The sequence below is a fragment of the Chroicocephalus ridibundus genome, chromosome 1, assembly GCF_963924245.1.
Source record: "Chroicocephalus ridibundus chromosome 1, bChrRid1.1, whole genome shotgun sequence".
Lineage (NCBI taxonomy): Eukaryota > Metazoa > Chordata > Aves > Charadriiformes > Laridae > Chroicocephalus > Chroicocephalus ridibundus.
The window spans coordinates 88,711,436-88,731,423 of record NC_086284.1 but is presented as its reverse complement, the minus strand read 5'-3'; the positions used below and the strand labels follow the sequence as shown (position 1 = coordinate 88,731,423).

Genomic DNA, 19,988 nt, shown 5'->3' with positions numbered 1-19,988 from the left:
CATTTAATAGTCTTAAAAGAAGGCAGCACAATGGAGAGGACACGTTCTTTGTCACTAGACTAGCTTAAAAAACTGTAATGTTTAATTTTCACCTTTAAAGCAATCAAGCTGACTTTACTAATGTAAAGTGCAGGCAGAATAGCTGTTGCATAGCAACAGATCTAAGTCTTCTGAACTGCCTTGGTTTTGACAAGGAATCAACTACACAATGTGCATATACATCCATCAGATATAAAGAGTTTTTTTCTATATGAATATATTTACTTTTGGTCCAGTAAAACAATAGCAAGAGAATCTAAATGCTTGGAACAATAACACAATCCATTTCAAGTCAAGCATTTTTTAAGAGAAATTTACAAAAACCTCACAAATTTAATATACAAGTCAGTACCCATGCAGTAAATAAATGTCCAGTTTATACAAACAATATTCTTCTAATGGTACAAATATTACACTGGATCCAGAATTCTATACAAACGTTAATACATGATTTGTCATCCATGTTGACTTGAATATAGGATTACTGAAAATGGGCTACAGAAAGGCCACTCTTCTGTACAATTGTGCAAAATCTGCAAAACATTTGCAATCCAAATGCAATAAAATAAGAAGAAAGAAAGAGAGAAAGAGGGAGAAAAAGAGAAGAGAGAAAGAGGGAGAAAAAGAGAAGAGAGAAAGAGAGAAAGGGGAGAAAGAGAGAGACGTAAAAAGAAAGGAGGAGAGAGAAAATAAATCTGTCCATTCTTCCTTCATCCCTTCATGGATATAACTGCCAGGAAATATCAGAGCTCATAAAGTTTAAAGTACATTCACCGAGCTGTACAGGCAATAGTATAAGTTGGTTAAGAGTACAACTCACTGTAAAAAGTATAAAGGAGGCTTTTCCTTTTCACATGAGCATTATTAAATCATGTCGTAAGTCCTAACTTACGCAGCAAAATACTGAAAAGCAGCAGAAATATTTTGTCATGCTCTGATCACTTTTTGACAACAAGCCCATAAAAATTAAATATGCAATTTAAGATTTCCCTCCCACTTTCCTGTTCCAGGTATGTGCCTAACTCTAAGGAGTTTGTTATTTCTAAGTTAATTATTTCTAAGTTAATTATTTTTAAGTTAGTTATTTCTACCCATATTCACTGGGCTGTCTCCAGCACATCACGAATCTCACGGAAGTTTAAAACATTTTAATTGGCTTGTGAACCCAGCAGAACCCAGAGACATCCCTTCCCCTTCAAAAGCAAACCAGAGGCTTTTTTACTCCTCAGTTATTTTTCAGGTTCTGTGCTCAGCTCTGCTCCCATCATATGTTTTCCCTGCATACCATACGGCCAAATTTCACAGCTCAGAAAACACATAGGAGACTACTTGAAAAATCCTATTCATTCCTTTTCTATTGTGGGAATTTTCAAAGCCTCTCAGATTCGGAGCATTTCATTGGGAACCTTTTCCACTGCTGCTTTTCTGGGCAAAAGAAATGTCGCTACCAAGGATGTTCAAAGTCTACATTTTCTCTTTTGCAAAATCTGCACATTATACCGATACCTTCAGCACAAAAGCAGCATAAATGACAGTGCCATCACTATTTTTTTTTTTAAAAAATCAACCAAATGTGATTAAGAGACAAGTAACACATAATTTGGTCTTAATTAGAATACAAACCAGCATCCCTTTGCACCGATGGCAAACCTTAGCAACAGGCTTTGAAAAAGGACAAGGAAATAAGACCTGACCTTTTGATACTTAAATTCACATCGGTCATTTGTGTCTGCTGACTTTCACCCTTTTGTGTGTTTGACAAAAGTGAAACACAATGGCCGCATTACACTTTTTCCCTGTTATTTAAGAAAACTCCTAGAGTTTCTCATTAAATACAAAAATTGTTTTTCTCCCACCATCAAAATAGTACCCGCACTCCAAAAATGCAATGCAATACTGGAATTATATAATATAAAATCTCATTGTAAAAGTGACCTTCGATAACAAAACCTTTAGCTTGTGGAACTTCCTGCATGAAGGCCACAGTCTTCCAAAAATGCTTTTAATTACTTTTCTTTAATAGCTAAAGATCATGTTTGTTATTTCACAGAAGGTAAACACAAGCAGAGCGTTGGTAGCATATAAAATATACAAATCTTCATTAAAGATGTGGTATCGTTGACCATTGAAGGTTTACTTCACACAGCTGAGTAACATTAAAATATAATTTACTAGAGCTCCCACATATTGATAGAAAAACTACTTTATGCACTTGAGTAAAAGGCTGGAGTGTAGCAAATGGACAAAAAGAGAGACCTTTATACATGCGTTTCAATGTAAGAGTGAGTGTGCGCTAAGGAGGCTATAAGTGCATCAACCTCAGACGAGCCATTAACGGAGTCCCTCGGGGTGCTGCTTTGATAGATGTCCATGAAGATATCAAGGTACATTTGTTTCCATTCTTGAAAGTCTCTAGACGTCAAAGCTGGATTATCCAGAATTTTATCTATAATGGCTACTTCTCCTTCCCTGGCCTGTGAGAGAAAGGGAACAAGCAAAGAGTCAATGTGAGCGACGAGTCACTGGCAAAATCAATCACGTGGCTGGAAGGAGAGAATGGGGGGAGCAAACCCAAGCCAGGGAGCCCCTAAAAGCAGGGGGACTATCTGACTGCAATACGACCGCTCGCAAACAGGAGCCCTTCCTACAGGGTGTCACACATCACCCTGCGGGGCAAGGGCTTCCCTCGCCTTCTCCAGCATCCTCAGAAACATCCCCACTCCCCCTCCTCCCGCTTTGTTCAGCTCAAGAAAAAGCACGCCCTGCACTATTTACTATTAGCAGCCTGCATTTCTCAGGATGGGTTTCACACGACGAAGTGCCATCTGTTTGCTCTTCTTGATCAGCGTAAGCGATGCTGCGTGGGTGCGTGGGATGCAGACAGATGGCCTTTTTCACCAGGCTTGTCATGGGGACATCTGAGTGCTACGTCGCAAAGGCTTGTGCAAGGACCCCCGTGTTAATGATAACTCATCTTTGTTAAAGATCCAGCGTATGCTATGGGCGGGCTGGCTGCAACCTCCTCCTACCACTGCAGCGGCAAAGAGAAGGCAGAAACGGGTAAAATCTAACGTAGCTGCTGGTTAACTCCTAACCCCTCATCGAGGCAGGCGGTGTGGCTGTATCATAATCACCGGCCGGTGATTAGTTTATCGAGAGACAACAGGCAGCCGGCACAGTTCAGAGTAAGCCTCTGATAAACCCGTAGCGGCTCATGGTTGTTGCAAGCAGTGGAAGCTGGATGCAACAGACATAAGCCTTGGAAACATGCAGCTTTCCAGCATGACTCCTCTGCGTAGGAACGGTATGTTCACCAGCAACCTCCCCTCTATCCCCCTGCCAGACGGGTTTCACGCTCCTCATTGCTAGCTCACATTTTCCATGTCCATAATACGAGTCTGTTAAATCTTTCTGGGAAGCGTGTTAGCGGGAAATATTAAGCTGTGTCAGCCCATGTTGGTGGGAGAGGATCAGAAGGTCAGAGGGCTGAGATGCCACCCATAAGCAGTAGGTTGAAAGACATTTTTCATGCTTTGCAGACAGCAGCTAATTCATGCTGTGTGTTAGAATACTCATTTTCAGAAACAGTGGTGCAAGCCGAGAATGCCCAGTGGAAATGAAACCACGGGAACTCCCGATCACCGTATCTCTTGCTTGAACTACCATAACCTGCTTCTTGCAGATCGTGGCTGGTCCCCCACACCTTGGCACTACCAGCCAAGGAGCTCGTACTCACTGGCAGGAGAACGGTTTTGTGTTGTGTCACAGGAAAGAGAGAAGAGGGGTCTTTCATTAAGGACTCAGCCGACGGAACAGAGAACCTATGGACAAGAGCTAGAAGCAATTTGGAAGGCTTACTATTCATTTGGATAAATTCAAGGAGAGTTCAACTTCAACAGTGCAAGTGGCTGCATTCAGGAAGGAGAAATCAAAGGCATGGATAAAAGGCAAAACCAACTTATTAGGTAGCAGCAGTAGCTACCGTTAGATATGACTCCCAGTAGGATGGCAGAGGTGGAGCTCTGGGCTATAACGGAGCTAGAAACTCGTCATGAGTTACCATGATGCCATTGCAAAACCGGCACGTGTTGCTTTATGCATGAAACAGCAATTACCTGTCTTTGGTACTTGCTGCCATTGCATTTGCAATTATTGGTGTCATGTACTTTAAGAATGATTTCTGCTACTCAAGGTCCAAACAAGAATGGCGACAGGTTTAGATCTGCCACGACAAGGGGATGAGCTGTTTTGGGAATTCCCTGGAGGAACGCAATTCCATTTGTAGGAAGCCATTGGCATAATGTAGCTCAGGTATCAATAAATGCTAACAAGACAGACAATTAAGCATGGCAGCAAGCTACTGATACTGAAACACAGTTTTGGTGTGAGTGATCCCATCATGGTGCAAAAGCACAGTGTGAACCTCCTGCCACCCTGGAAAGTCTGAGAATACTGTGATTTTGTTTCAGTTTCTCACGTTTGTAGAAGTCATGTGGAAAGCATGTGCATCTTAACTTTTTGTGCCAGCCTCCAATCCTGTAAAGACTCATGTACCCAGACAATACTACAAGTAGTAGTTACCTTCAATGAGATGATACAGTGCGGGAAGTTAGGCATGCGTAAGATTTTTTAAGGATGGGAGCCCCACAGCATGAAAATAATATTGCCTAAATGCTTCTCTAGGTGATGGAAAACTAAATTAATTAATGTTGATAAAGCCCTCCTTGATAAAAGCTGTTACAAAATCCACTGTACAATTATCTAGTGACTTAAAATGTGGTAATTTAATATAGCTAACAGGGTCCCTGGGGAAATCCAGCATATTGTTTGCGGAAATCTCTATCAAGACAGAATTGAGACTGCTGTAACAAACAATGAAGCTGACAGGGAGGCTAAATGAGCTGTGATACAGTTAGAATAACCATAAAAATCTTCGAATCTGTCATTACCACTATCTATTTACTTAATCAGTCCTACTGATTAAATACAATGATCCTATCAGCTTACACAGAAAGCAAGTACATGGTTTCCTCCTGGACGAGCTCAGCAACCAGGCAATAATCAAGTGTTGTAAAAGTTACTGCTCCCTTCCCAAAGGCTGGCTTCACTTAACTTTGGACTTTGGCAATTACAGAGTGAATGCGTTTTGGTAAATGGAAACGTTCGTAACAAAAAGGGATTAAGGTTTCCTCCGATAATTTGGTGTCAGATTCTGTTAGACTAGCTAGAGGAGGGGCAGCTGACACATTTTATCTGGGCAGAAATAAAAACTGATCCCCTCACTTCGACTGCTCTCCCAAGGCACATTTTTCTCTGCTTTGTGACCAGTGTTTCCCCATGTCTCCCTCCCTTGTTTCGCACACTAGGTTCAGCCTGGACTCCAGCTGCGCACAATTAATCTCCGAATACAATACAGTCCGATCCAACCCTGGGGCAGGATTTTTCCTCCCTCTTTTATCTCACCTTTAAAGTGCTTTTCAGAATTCGCAGCTGGTGCAGTTTTTCATTGACTACTGGATCACTACATCTCTTTATAAAAGATTTCTTATACTCCAGCTTAGTGGAAATCCGGTATTCTCCTAAAGGAGACAGGCTGGCCTGCTCCAAGGCTCTGTACAAATCTTGCAAGGAGTCTGCTGTTTTTTCCTCTATAGTTTCAACTGTAATGAGAAAAAGGGAAAAAAAAAAGAGGAAAAAATAGAGAAAGGAACAATGTATCATTAATGTGATTATAGGAAGATCTATCAAAAATCTTCGCAAAATGTTTAACAGGTTTAACGAGACCACAAAAGAGAACGTTTCACACCTGCTAAGTTCCAGAAAATAAGTGCTGTGGTTGTAACTGCTCCTTCTCACTAACTACTGCCTTCAGGAGAAAGGGGGAAAAACTTTCAAGAATGTAAAGTCTTGACCCACAAAAAAAGAAGAAAAAAAAAGAGAAATAGTGCAAGGTGTAGTAATATTACAGTGACATTCTGTCAGAAACCACATCTCTAGTACTGCAGTTAAATACGCTGGTGACTTCATTATTACAAGGGAAGGAAGCCCTGGAAGCATCCTGCTGAGGAAGGTGATGAGGGATCGGGTCTTGGTCTCAGAGCGTTGATTCGGCATTCAAGATTATATTTACAATGGTGGCCTTGGAATTACCTGGCATTTTCCTTCCTAGGAAAGTCCACTTCTTGTTGTGTCTTATTTTTGATACTCAAAAGTGTTGTTCAATAGTCAGTAATACCGTCACTTCTGGTGTTTTTTTACTCCGCTATTACCCGAAGGTTCAGCAGCAGAGTATGGACTGCATGTAAGAGCGCATTCATGACAGACTACCCAGCAGCGCGGCAAACCAAACCAGAGCAGTTTGCAATCTAGGTTTATTTATTTATTTATTCTAAGTTTTAAAATATTTGTTCTAACTAGTACTGGAAGCATTTTAGAGGAAAAAATAAAAAAGAAAGTTTCCTTCTCTAAAAACAAAATCAAGCAAAGGCTGGAGATGAAATGTTACTCTGATACGAGCATTTGAAATGCTTTATTTAGAATCATAGAATCATAGAATCATTTAGGTTGGAAAAGACCCTTGGGATCATCGAGTCCAACCATCAACTCCACTCTACAAAGTTCTCCCTTACACCATATCCCATATTTAGAAAGCATCAAAACGTTTCAACTTCTCATGCACCGTTTCCCCCAGAAGAAACTGTTTGATGACTCTGTACAAACTTGGGAAGTGCTAGGATCAGTTGAGTGGTGACCAAGAGAAGCCCTGGGGGAGCAGCCAGCCAGGGGGCCAGGCATCTCCGTCCCTGCTCCTCCTCACACACCAACACACCTGTACATGTGATGGCCAGCTGCTGCCCGTGCATGGCCTCCCAGTTGTCTCCAAAGCCCTTGGGACCTTCCCACCCAGTCTTGGCTTTCATAGCGGTGTATGTTTTCGTGGCCCAAGCTGCCCATGTCCTCAGGATGCTTTCATGAAGCTTTCATGCTTTTATCCTGTGATTGACCCTGCACCAAGACATGGCCATCTCCACTGCCTGAAAGTTCAGCACGTGCTGAAGTACCCATAAGTAGTGAACCTCAGCCTCCTCAGGTGTTTAGGGTTTTTTTTTGATCGAACACCAACAGGGAGGACAGCTCAGGTGGTGTGGGTCTGTACAGAGCTCCCTAAATCCTCCCATCATGTGCTACCCTGCTTGGAGAGCTGGGTTCATCACCATAAGGGGCAGCCAGGACTTAAAGAAAAATAGAAATGAGATGCATTTCTCTTGTTGATTTCTTTCATACTAAAACATCTAATGTGTTAAAGGGCAAGACATTCGGTAGCTGAATACTTAAAGACTGGTTAAAATCCCCTGCGGTCTTGATTTTTATGCATTTGTAAAAAGTCCATGCAGCAACGAGATCAGATGTTTGGGATCTTCCTATCAGTTCGTATTGCTGAACAATGAAGTTCACTGGTCTGAGAGCTGGGGAATGGGAGTGATTTGATAAACGGCAAAGGGCAAAACCCCACCTTGATCTGCCAGGGGAGTATTATATGTCTGTTTTGCTCTTTCTCTTATCCCTTGTTATGCAAGGCAAGAAAGATCTTTCCTTGAGTCTCTTTTCCCCAGCAGCATTGCCATGTTGTACCCTCAGGGAATTAGTGGAGGGAAAGTCTGCTGAAGAAGAGAGTCAGTGCTTTGACTCCATGTCATCTGAATTTACTTTGCTAGGGTGATGTAGAGCCTGGAGCAGCAACGAGCCACCATGTACAGGCTTGCCATCAAAAACCCATTGCTTTCTGAAACACCAAAGATCCCCACCATGGTGAAGGACAATGTTTGGGTTCAACCCCCAGGTTCGATCCTGAATGACAAATGCCTTTAATGAACCTGGAAGGCAGCATGGTCCGTGCGGGTTCAAACGGCGGTCTGGGGGGGCTTGTGGTGCCCTCCGCCCCCGTGCCGCTGGCCTGGTGGTCTGCATGGCTGGTGCTCCTCATGGCAGCCGCTGCTCAGCGTAGGCCTCAGACAGACGGCCAGCAGGGGATTCCTACCCTCATTCCAAATGGGAACTTCTCTGAGGTTGCATGGGAAGAGGCGCAGGACTACCGGGGCACGCTGCAGGCAGGGTTAGGCAGCAGAGCACTGACGGCATCGGCACATCACCTCCACCCGGCTGGGGCTGCCTCCCCCAGGCCCTGTCACCGCCTCGGTGCTGTAGCTATGAGCGGCGTGTAGAAAAGGGGATGGGATTTGCTATAAAGGAAAGAGCAGGGAGGAAAAACAGCAGGTCCCTTCCCTTAAATGCCTCGCTGCTGCTGAGGCTGGGGAAGCTCAAACAGGGCAAGACGCCGCCTTGTTCCACCCACGGCGGGGGAGAGGGCAGCGGGTGTCACGCTAACACATCCCAAGCCTTTAATATTTTCCAGAGAAACACTGAAGGTGGTGGTGGTGCCGCTCTCAATGGCTCTCAGTAGGCGGGAATGAGATTATACACAGATCTCCCCTCCCTCACCCTTCTGCTACAGGCTTTGATTGATTTCGTGTAGGTGCTGGTGAAACCCTTGGTACCATAAAGCATCTGAGGTACTTGATTAGATATACAGCTGAGATTAAAACATATTTTCATTTTTTAAATTGGTGGATTTGTATGCGAATCATGCTATTACAGCAGGGCTGTCTCCTTAAGGAAGAATAAGGCCTCGGGTAATGCCTTGTTTAAGTCGAAAACGTGGCCTAATGGGATTTGCAGATGACCTCAGAACAGGGGGCAATGCGGCAGGTTGTTTTTCACCCTCACTTGGCTGCTGATCCATGGGTTGCATCTCCCCTGCTTCTCTGAGTGCACTGGCAGGTAGCTGTTTCCACCTTCTGCTAAGACAGAGGGTCTCTTCTCTGAAGCAGTAACTTTGTTCCCCTGTCCCACCCAAGCCTGAACAACTCTGGAACAGAAATAAAGCTGCATAAACTCTTCAGCACACAAGGTCTAAATTCAGAACCGTATCCTCCAAATATAAGAATATACAGGTACTACATTTTTTAACAATGCAGCTTCTGCTGTGTCTTCAAGTGAATGCAAAGCCATTTCCATCAAATTCAGGAGGTAAAGAATACATCAGCCTAGTAAATAGTGTGTTATTATTTTTCATTATTCTGCTTTCCACACAAAAGAGCTCCCGAACTTTTTGTACTCTGCCCTCGCTTCTTAAAATGCCGTAAATATTTGTATCCACTTTTACATTTTCTTAGGAGATGGAGCTGGAGATTGTGGCTGGGTGGGTGAAGCTCAACAAGGTCAGGAATGGTTTGGGTTGTTGGCATTCAGGAAAAGCTGGTGGGATTTCTTACAATGTGCTGACATTTGTTGTTGAAAAGAGCATGCCCCGAGCTCCACGATGTACTAAATGTAACTACCTCCTGCCTCTGTTGGGCTATTCGTCTTTCCATTATTTCCCTCTTATAAACAAGATCCTAAGAGCAATAAATAAGAACATCAGGCACTCGAGTGAAAAGTGACCGGAGAGAAACAGTTAACATTGGTATTTACATGCATCATGAGATGATCGGTCCGTGTAAACTGATGATTTGGGATGATGGTACTGAATTAGGGCCATGCAGAAGGCCACTGTTGCAACCCAGCTGGCTAACACATCGATCTCTGGACACAAAGAATCTCTAGGCACACATTTCTCATAAATCTGCTCTAAATATATGGACTATCCTCTAGTAATTTTCAGTGGAGGTTCCTGCGCCTCTGTGACTCGCTTTCCCTGTAAAAGCTGAAGCCACTGGAAGCTTCCAGTGAGGTACCAGAGGAACCAGTGATTGCACTAGGGATTGTAACTGCGCCGAACTGCCCATGCAAGGACAGAACAACACAGTTAATCATAAATTTTGTCACCCATTGTGCTGACGAAGTCAGATTTTTCAACAGTTGACGCTCTCCTTTGAGGCCCCTTTGTATTTTGCCAGTGCCTCCTAACTCCCATCATCTTCAGACTCCTTGTCCTGACTGACGGACACCGCTGCTGTCCTGATCTCATTCTCCGTTTTTACACTATCCTCTTTGCTGTGTGCTGCCTTTAAGCTCTGTGACATGCTTTCCTTCATCGTGCAACTCCTCTCATGCCCGCCCACTCCTCTACTTGCAATTAGCCCTGCATTTGAACAAAATTACCACCCTCTGCAAACCCTGAGAAAGCCGAGCTGCTGCAAAGTCTGTGACGGAGAGCGAACAAGGCACAGTCAGGCTGAAATCCCCCGGCTCCACTGAAATTTAAACTCCCATTTTCATTCCTTTTGGTGAGCTCACTTGCTCTGGCAGAGGAACCAGCTCAGCTTTCTCAGGACCTTAAGGAGGCAATTTTGTTAGAATACATCACTAATTATGTTACTAAGCAGCTGCCAAGCTGCCATATGCTATTTCTCTCCTACAAATCCCAACGATTTGCTTCCAATTTGAGAGTTACACCTTTCTGCTTCACCTTTCGTACAGGGGAGGCACCTACCTGAAACCTCTGAGACTTCCTGTGAGTGTCAGTACATGCTCCGCCAAAACAGAGAGCATCCCTGGCCTCTGGGAAATGGTCTCAAGCTAGATAAAACAGGCCCTGATGCACAAATCTCTGGGTTGCCTTCTTTTTTTTCCTTTGCCTTCTCGACCCTGTTGTATCCATGTTGGGAATAGATAAGCTTGTCTGCCACAAGCCAAGTGATGGAATCCCAGGACCGACAAAGTGTTTTCTAATCTTCTCATGCCACGGAATGTTGGCTGTGCCATGTCTAACTAACAGGTCTACCAAAGCCCACCTGGTCCTGCAATGGTTTCACTGGCAGGCAGTGCAGCAGAGAGATGTCTGCGGGTCCCTCGGGGAGGGGAGGCCTCCTGTGACCAGCTCTCGAGCCCCAGCTCAGGCTATCTGCTGGCCCAAGTGTGCTCACAGGCAGGCAGGGGCAGGGACGTACATGTCCACAGGATCCAACAGCCTGGCTGGGCTTGTAAACCCCAGGGAACAGTTAGGAGAAAGGCAGAAGGGATCTCCCTATGTTTAAGGTGAGAAAGTGAATGGGTGGAAGGAGAGTGGACATGGGTTTTAGCTGTGTTGGAGGGGAGGAGAGGGAAGGAATCCTCCTCAGAAGTAGTTGTTGCTTTCTCAGTGCAAGGCTTAAATTCATCTTTGTTGCTGTTCAGGTTAATCATCAGAGTCCAAACTGCACAAGAGGGAGACATATCCAAATGCTTATGATGCAAAGAAACAGGAATTACAGTCATTTTTTACACTATTTGGAGGGATGGCAGGCAGACTAAGCTAGGTGTTTCCTTTCCCCCCAGACTACAAGCTAAAAGGAACAGAATGGTGAAATCAATGAAAGATTTACAAGGAGACAGTAGTGTCCGCACAGCTGTGTGCTGTGCATGAGGTCACAGGTATGGGGGAAGCCACGGTGACATGGAAAGTTGGGTCCTGGTAGGAAAATGCTACAAGTCACATCCCTGATTCCTGAGAAAAGGATGAAGCAGCACAGGGTTGAAGCCCGGCATGGCACAGCAGGCAGGAGGTGCAATAAGATTCAGCTCAGGTCTACATGGAAGCCGGCTGCTTATCATCCGCTCTGGGTAACATAGAGCACATTTCCCTGCCTAAGCACAAATAGAAATCTGTGTCATCTCCTATGGCACATTATGCAAAATCAAGGTCTGACTGGGCCTGTGCATATATATGTGTGTGTGTGTATATATATGTATATGTGTATACATATACACGTATATATTAATGCTTTCCAAAGTTTCAGCAAGCTGGAGAGAAGCTGAGGGCTTCTTTTGCAGCGCCTGGCCTTTGCAACCCTTCTCTCTGTTATTCCTTCTCTTTGCCTGTGCTTTTCTGATTTGTGTAATCATCCATCCTTTCTGGCCCCGCGTACCTGAAAGTGCAGGATTTCTACCCAAAGTCTTGAGTCAAGAAAGGGAGGAGCTTGTTTAAAAACAAGCTTTGAGACATGTGTTTAGCGAAACATTAGTGGCTGGAGGGTCAGAGAACGAGCATTAAATTTCCATTTTATAGCATTTTTTCCTCTAACGAGGCAGTATTTTTGGGTTACTAGGATAGTTGTACACGGTTTCTATTCTCTCCCATTATGTAAACCTGCAGGCAAAAAAGATATTCCCTAGAGAGGGTGTTGATGGAAAGCACCAACGCAACAGAGCTCTGCAATACGCCGGAGTTTTCCACCCGATGGCAGGAGGCTGCCTCTGCTCTCACATGCGCGAGCATAATTTGGTTTCTTGAAATGAAGTGAACTCTGCAGGCAAGTGGAAAACTGATCTCCCACAGGACAGATTTCTGAAGGTATTCCAGGCATTTTCCACTAGAGCCAAGTTCAATCAGTAGCAGTTAGGTACCATAACTGCTTTTAAAAGATCTGGCCCCAGCCTTTGTAAGGGCCGAGAGACGCTAAACCTTTGCTATGGCACCAAAGGTCTAATTCTTTTTGTGAACTATTCATGACACTAGCAGTTTTCTTTTTGCATCAGTAGATGCCTGAGACTCTCTTTTCCTCTCAGGTCACCCTTCTGGTGGTATTCCAATGACAAGCTGCCTACACCTTGTCACGGCCTTGCGAGCCACCGCTGTCCTGCAGACCGCAGTTCGTAAGCTGGCGGGCTGAAGCGCGTTCAACCTCCAGGCTTCATGGGACTCTTGAGCTGGTTCCTACCAGAAGTCACTTCTCTTCAGCTTTCCACACAACTGGAATTGCTTATTAAAAACAGCTGACACCAAACTCGGCATTAAAAAATAAATAAATTGATCCTCAAGGTTTCTCCCTGCAGACCTGACAGTCGCATTTAAGCATTTTCAACATCCACTTAGTTAGCAATGAAGTACAGGTGCCAGCAAATGGGTTAATATGTTAGTGAGAAGGGAAAACATAGACAGAGGGAATAATTAGCTCGCTCTGTTCGTGCTGCCTCTTGACAGCTCTTATACACCTCAAATGAGCATCAGGAGAAGCTCCATGTTTGCTCCCAGCCCTGCTGTTTCATGAGGTTATATTGGTGGGCTGTGATTTCAGAGAAGGCGTAAGGGGAAAGAGACTCCAAAGCCTCCCAGAGTAACAGGGAACTCTGATCAGTGGCAGAACTTTTTGGCAGCAGTGTTATAATTGCATCCTTTGGTATTTCGACACAGTGCTCTACTCATTAAGTTGCCTATGAAGAGATCAGTTTAGCCCTCCTCTGCTGAAGAGATTTTAGTGACTCTTTGGGAGAATTTTAACACGATGAAATAGGATATCCTGACATTTTTCTGTGCCACACATTGATATAAGTGCTGTTTAATTTTCCCAGACGCTACCAACGTTGAAGTGAAATAAACAGAGCAATTACATTTTGATGGTATGCTTCCCCTCAGTCCCCGCAGTTCAGGAACAATGAAAAACTTCTCATATTTATGAGGTAAGCCGGGAGCTGAAGCAAACTGGGTAAACTGCTACACGTCTGGGGATGCTGTGACTTTTAAATAGGACGAGGAAGTCCCTACGGATACATCTCGCAAGCGTCATATGGAAGCAATTACTCCTTCAGGAAAACATTTTTTCACAAACCGAAGCTGTTACAGCATATGAAGTTGTGAAAGGTTAAGTGACAAATGATATGGACCCGGCGACGTTACTCACCAGTCAGAATCAAGCCACAGTCAAGCTTGCACAACAGCAATGCCTGTCAAGGTTTGAGGGCTTGGTACCTGAAAGCAAGCCTGAACGGAATGGGTATGTATTCCTGGTGAGCAAAACCCACCGAGGAAATGAACTCTACTTCAGGCTACATCCCAACTTTGCTTATTTATATGAAAACGTAACACCGAGAGGGGAATTTTTGAAAGCACTTGCATCACTTAGGAATTGCAATCCTACTTTCCACATGAAAGAAACATGGTAAATTAGTGTGGGCGGGGGCCAGATTAATTTAATAGCCAGCTCAGTTACCTCTGTAATGCACTGCGGTCTGCTGGGGAAGCACCTCCCGAGGCATTTACGAAAGGGGCCTGAAATACTTCTGAAAACATTATCCCAGAAGATGTCATATTTATTCAGATATTCAGATTTATTATTGGATTTATAATTGCACATGTTATGATAGCTGCACTGATTAGATTCCAGACTAATTAATCAGCACCCTGATTTACAGGTTATTTATGTAGGGCACAACGCTGCCAAAGATTAAGCACCCCCTGTCAGCTGCTGAATGCCCATCACACCACCACGGTCTGTAAGCACCGCACAGAGTTCAAAGTACCTTTGAAAACAAAAGCTATTACTGTGACGAGAGAAATGCAATACCATGTGGCTTTTCTAGACATCACTCATGTCATCAGATGTCATAATGAACTTGTGAACAGGTATGCCCCTTAACGTAAAGCTCTCTCTCAAAACTGGCACGAGAGTCATCGCAGGAGAAAGGTCTGTTCCCCATCCATTGGGCAGAATGTGTTTTGCACACAAAAGAAGCGAGAGAAAGGAAATGAACATCAGCCCTGACAGACAATGGTTATGCAAAGGCAAAACGGAAAATTTTCTGGCTTATTTCCTTTATTAAGCCCAAAATAACACCTCCAAAAAATCCTGACTTCATGAATAAATCAAATGCCTTCATTAAAGAAACATTTACTGCCATTTTCTATACTTTATTTTAAGGCATACAGAAAAATATTTAACAAATGTGTATGCAATTAAATGCCGGGGACTGCTAATTACAGCCCTTCTGAATGCCTCTGCAAAACAAAGATACTCAATACAATATGTTAGAAAGGGTGGGGAAAAGAAAGAGAGGAAGCTGAAGACGATCTAATTCATACTAGCGCAGAGAGATGCTGGCCTTTGGCTACGAGCCGCAAATAAGCCATCAGTGTAAGCCCACATGGCAGCCAAAGGACATTTTAGAGTCACATCTTTCTTTGCTTCTGCTTCTCTAATTCATTTCCAGAACATTTCACCTCTAACTAATTATGGAATTTAATGACAGAATGTAAAGGACTGGCTGGGGTTGCAGGCCATTCCAACAAGGCTTTAATGACATATCCTTCAGGTTGCAGAATCTTTATGTACTTAGCAGTGATTTATCAGCCCTGGCAGAGGCAGATACTTCAAAGGCAACCTTATATAAAAAATAAATTCTGCCTTTGCCAAGCGTTGGAAAGAGCACTAAATTAAATTTAAAAATCAATTCCTACAGACAAGAGAGTCATAAAAACTCAGTGGGTTTGTCTATTTGGCCAACAGGCAAAAATTTATGACAGTACAGTTTTGTAATCAATAATAGCAATACAATGTATGTTTTTGATTGGAAAAAATTAAAGATGCCAAAATAACATTGCTAAATATTTAGGCTGATTTGTGACAGTCCCATTGAGCAGAAACACAAAACATGCATTTTGATGAATTTCCAACTAGTTTATGTCATACTATACTTTTTATTTTTCAAAAAAGAATATTAAAACTATTATAAGCTTTGTCACCTGCTGTAAGGCAGAATGATGTAGTTTTATTCACTGCACATTTCCTGTTTGTGAGGCAAAAAAGCATAATTTACTTCTTTATAAAAGGGAAATATATATAACTATATATATATATAATTTTATTGGTATTAACATAATGCAATACCATACATTGAGCAAACAGAAAGAAAACATTTCAAAATACATTTTTTAAAAGTATCTCCCCGTAAGATAGTATGAAATATCAAGTAATTAGCATTAACATTATTACAATACACCCTTAGCCAAATATATTAAGGAAAATCCACATTCTAACCACAGAGATAGAGGCAAACATCAACCCATAGGGGACCCGGAACATAATGATAAATACAATATCTGAATCTACTTTGAGTGACATCCAGGCAAATACTGGCCCCAAAACAGCCCTCTGGAGTCTGGGTGTTATACAGAGAATACTTTGTGCCTGCTCGGCCAGGCAGCATCACTCACATGTTTAAGTCCTAGAAGATAAAGAGGAACTGAAGAGTTTATCTGCAGAGTCTAATAAATCTCAGCGTGAGGTATCTTCTCCGTCATCATCCAAACCAGTGTCAGTGTACCCTCTGGTAATTCATTACAAATCGTTAGATAAATGGAAGTCTCCGAAAGGTCTGTACATACCTCCACTTGGCAGAATACACTTAGTTTAGCATGACACAGTAAGGTGACTTCCTTCACTAACGTGAAGTACGCTTAAATGACACGACTTTGTCTGGTTGGCCTGAACGGGTTCACTGGAGTTCAGTACAAGCAACAGGATTTTACAGTTACCATGGCTGAATCCCTCTTTAATTCCTCAAGGTCTGCAGAACAAAACTGAGTGACATCAAAGCCCTTCCCCTGCCAAGACCCTCTTCCCCTTCAGTTCTGCCGTGCGGGGGGCAGTATTTTCTGCAAATGTGCTCCGTGTAGACTGGATCTGACTTTGTGCCTAGTCCCATTGTGGAAAGGGTGCATTCTTCAAAAGACTGGCCATGCCCTTTGACACCTTCCTGGAGGCCTCATATCCAGGCATGTGGTTGTCTATGCTTTAACAGGTCTGTTCTCTGTTATAAACATCAAAGTTATTCAAGCAGAACTGACTTTCTGAACGGAGGCCATTAGGTTGCTTGCAAGAGGCTGAAGTTGAGTCTCCGTCGTGCCAATTCGCTAATGATAAGTTTATCAAACTTTGAGTCCAATCGGTTCAGTGCCAAGAGAAGTGGATCCCATTTGACATGGAGAGGTGCTATCAACTCTCGCAGTGTATTAGCCTAATACGATAAAGCAGTGATACAATATGTTGAAAGAACTGTGAGGTGCCATTATTTCCATATCATATTAGTATATTAGAAATACTATCATGCAAACAAGAGCAAATAGCAAATCTGGCATACAGCAGCAGCACTACAGAGCTTTTCGAATCTGCATGCAGCTATGCTCATGAGGACAGAGACACGGCACTGTTCTGCTATTACACCTTGCTCCATTAAAATCTCCATCCCTGATGCAAAAGAGGTATTTAGGGCAGAAAGTTATATAGTCTCTCTTTGTGGATATGCTTAAAAAAAGAAAAAAGAAAAGAACAGAACAAAGACCAATTAAAAAAACCCCACAATAAAACAAGAGAACAACACACATCCTAACCAACTTGGGTTGGGCTGCTTTATGTTTAAAAGACATTAGCTCATTTGGAAGCACTGGACGAGGGTCACATGAATGAGGGGAAAGGAAGCAAAGAATGTGTCCCAGATCCACCAAACGTGCTACAAACACAGAAAAATATCCTGCTGGCAACTGATGCATGAACTAGAAAAAGAGGTGGCACAACACAATCTGGCTCCTTTCGTTATCCTAGCTGACAATCCAGCATTGTGCAACGTTGGGTGAAGGATAAAATACGGAGCTAGGAAATCAGGTGATTTCAAAACCACACTGACATTACATACATCCAAAAGCTAGGGCTTGAGAACTCGAGAATCTTTGTGGACCTGTGTTAGCAAAGAAAAGAGAAAGAGAGAGGTGGAATAAGCAGCGTACAGCTAAGTTGTTTACTTCGACTTTCTGCGTGGGTAGGCAGCCTCTGCACATGGGGCAGTTTCAAAAGCCCGGCTGCTCTCAGTACATACCCTATTCTATTGTCTACTACACTTATTTGTAATAAAATATGAAACTTTCCATGGAGCTTGAAATCCATTGTCATTTTAAATCCCAGATATGAAAAGCTGGGGGATGTTTTGTTGTTAAAAAAACCACTTTGGGAAAGAGTTCAACTGTGCAGAATATAAAGATGTACAAATTCAATCCAATTTAACTGGTGAGACTTGTTTATCCCTGGTTGAAGAGATTTTCTTGTTGTTGTTTTTAAAAGACAGGATGAAAAAGGAAGGGAAATATCAAGCATTGCCATTTTTACTCTTGAGCGTATCACAAAAGGCCTGGGAAAGCAGAAAAGTTGTCTCAGCGACAGAAGGCACAAGGTGGAAAGAATCCCAGATGGAAACATTGGTGCCATTTACTCCACCCACAGCAGCAACTGGAAAATGAGTTTCCAAAGAGGCCGAGGGTGAGTGTGGCTATATGGAACTCAAACCGAGTTCAGCCTCTCCTCCTCTGCTGAGATTTCCTGGGGACTCGATGCGTCAACAGGGAGAGGAGGAAGAAGAAGGGAGAGGAAAACAGTTTATATAACTAAATCCTAAGTATAGCAGTCGACAGAAACTTTTACATAACTTATTGTTTAAAATAAGGAACATGTGATTCTACAACCAAAATGAAAAAAAAAACCAAAACCAACAACCCAACCCCCAAAACCAAACCCCTGACAAACAAAAGGCCCATTCAAACCAGCACATTTCAGGACTCATGGGGTTGAGGGAAGGGAGACTTCAGTAGACTGCAAAAGGGAATGTTTTTCACATTTCACGCTGGTTCATACTACAAACAGTCACAGGATTTAAAATAAGGGTCTTGGATTTATTTAGAAAAAGGCACTAAGTGAAAGAGGATATTGCTGCCTCGTATGTATCACTTCTGCAGCTTCAGGAGATCCTGTTGTTTCATGGATGTTGTTCGTTTAACTTTCTTTCTCTAAATTGAGGAAGCTTGGATTCAGAGGTCAGGCTTTGGCGAAAGAAACTTCCCTTTTTGTGAAACAAGGTGGCTATGAAACAAAGGAGGGTTACTGAAGTGCGGGCAAGGGCATTACCTAGCGGATGGCTATACCCAGCTCTTCCACACGCCCCGCCGAGGCTGGCTGGGACGCATCCTCGGTGCCTACGGAAGAACTGTGCTACCTTCGACAGGTGGTGGTGGAACAGGACTTTTTTTATGTACCTAAAATCCAACTAAATTTTGCATTAGAAGATGGCTATTTCTGAAAAAAAAAAAAAACAACTGGTAAAGACATGCTTTTGAAAAGACTATTGAATAATATTGCTAATGCCGTTACAGGCCTATCGTCAAACACTGGTAATTCTTCGGTGTCCCGGTTTGGATTAGTCACAATGTGTATGAACAGCCTTTCATTAGGACGTCTTAAGATAAGTGGTAGCATACACTGTCCTATTTATCTGAAGGTCAATATAATTAACAGGCACACTTGGGGGGCATTTCTAAATAGATTTTCTTATTAATTTACTCTGTCACTCTTACTGATAGTAACCAACTATACAATATTTCTTATTAGTGTAGATGTACATTAAGAGTTTAGAAATTCGGCTTTTTGGTAGTAAAATTATTTTTCCTTATCATTATAAAACCCACATTTTTCTTTCTATATCACTAGCATTAGGAAAATATCTATGTAAAAAATCTCCAGCATATGGTTCCCTTTCTAGTTAAGGTTTTTAAAATTTGTTTTAAAGGAGAACAAATACAAATAACAAAGAACAAGTAATGTGCTTTTGGATGGATACTCATCGACACTACAATTTATGAAACTCACGAGACTTGCAAACATTTTGAAAAATAAACCAACTGCCATTCACATACAAAAATGAATGTGACCCTATGAAAATAATGAAGTGAACTTACTGCATTTATCAACAAAATTATGTTTGCATTATGAGAAGAGCTTTACAGCAAATGACTTCCCCAGAGACGTTACAGAAACAAAACTGCCTGCTATAAATCTTTGCGTATTTCTTCAGCTAATGCAGTCATGTAAGATGTGAGGAATCTTATGTCCGCACAAACCTGTAGCAGTTACCCATCGGAAGTGGCAGTGACAGAACGCATCAGGGCTGGGACCAACCCACCAAGCAAGAGCCAAGGGATGCTCTGCAGACCTTGCCGGGCATGACAACGTATCTCAAAAAACAATAAAAATGCAAGCAAAGGGGAGGAGAAAGTTCTCACCTGAGAGGAATGTTTGAGAGTCTCAAAATGGCTCTCGCACAAGATGTCCTTTGTAAGGAAGGGGCACGGAAGGCAAATCAACTATTTCTTTTTC

General features: G+C 42.8%; 1 protein-coding gene across 6 annotated transcripts in view; it reads right to left on the bottom strand.

Annotated features, from left to right (window-relative positions):
• Window positions 1-2,078: 2,078 nt before the first annotated feature.
• CNKSR2 (connector enhancer of kinase suppressor of Ras 2) overlaps window positions 2,079-19,988 on the bottom strand; it is a 216,650-nt gene continuing 198,740 nt past the window's right edge. The window contains exons 21-22 of one of the 6 annotated variants that reach the window (XM_063342919.1): window positions 5,503-5,699; window positions 2,079-2,513 (exon numbers count right to left, since the gene is read on the bottom strand). In XM_063342919.1, the coding sequence (XP_063198989.1) occupies window positions 2,298-2,513; window positions 5,503-5,699 (413 nt within the window). In that variant the 3' untranslated portion in view covers window positions 2,079-2,297. The other 5 variants (XM_063342929.1, XM_063342934.1, XM_063342962.1 and 2 more) reach the window with 5 other exon arrangements.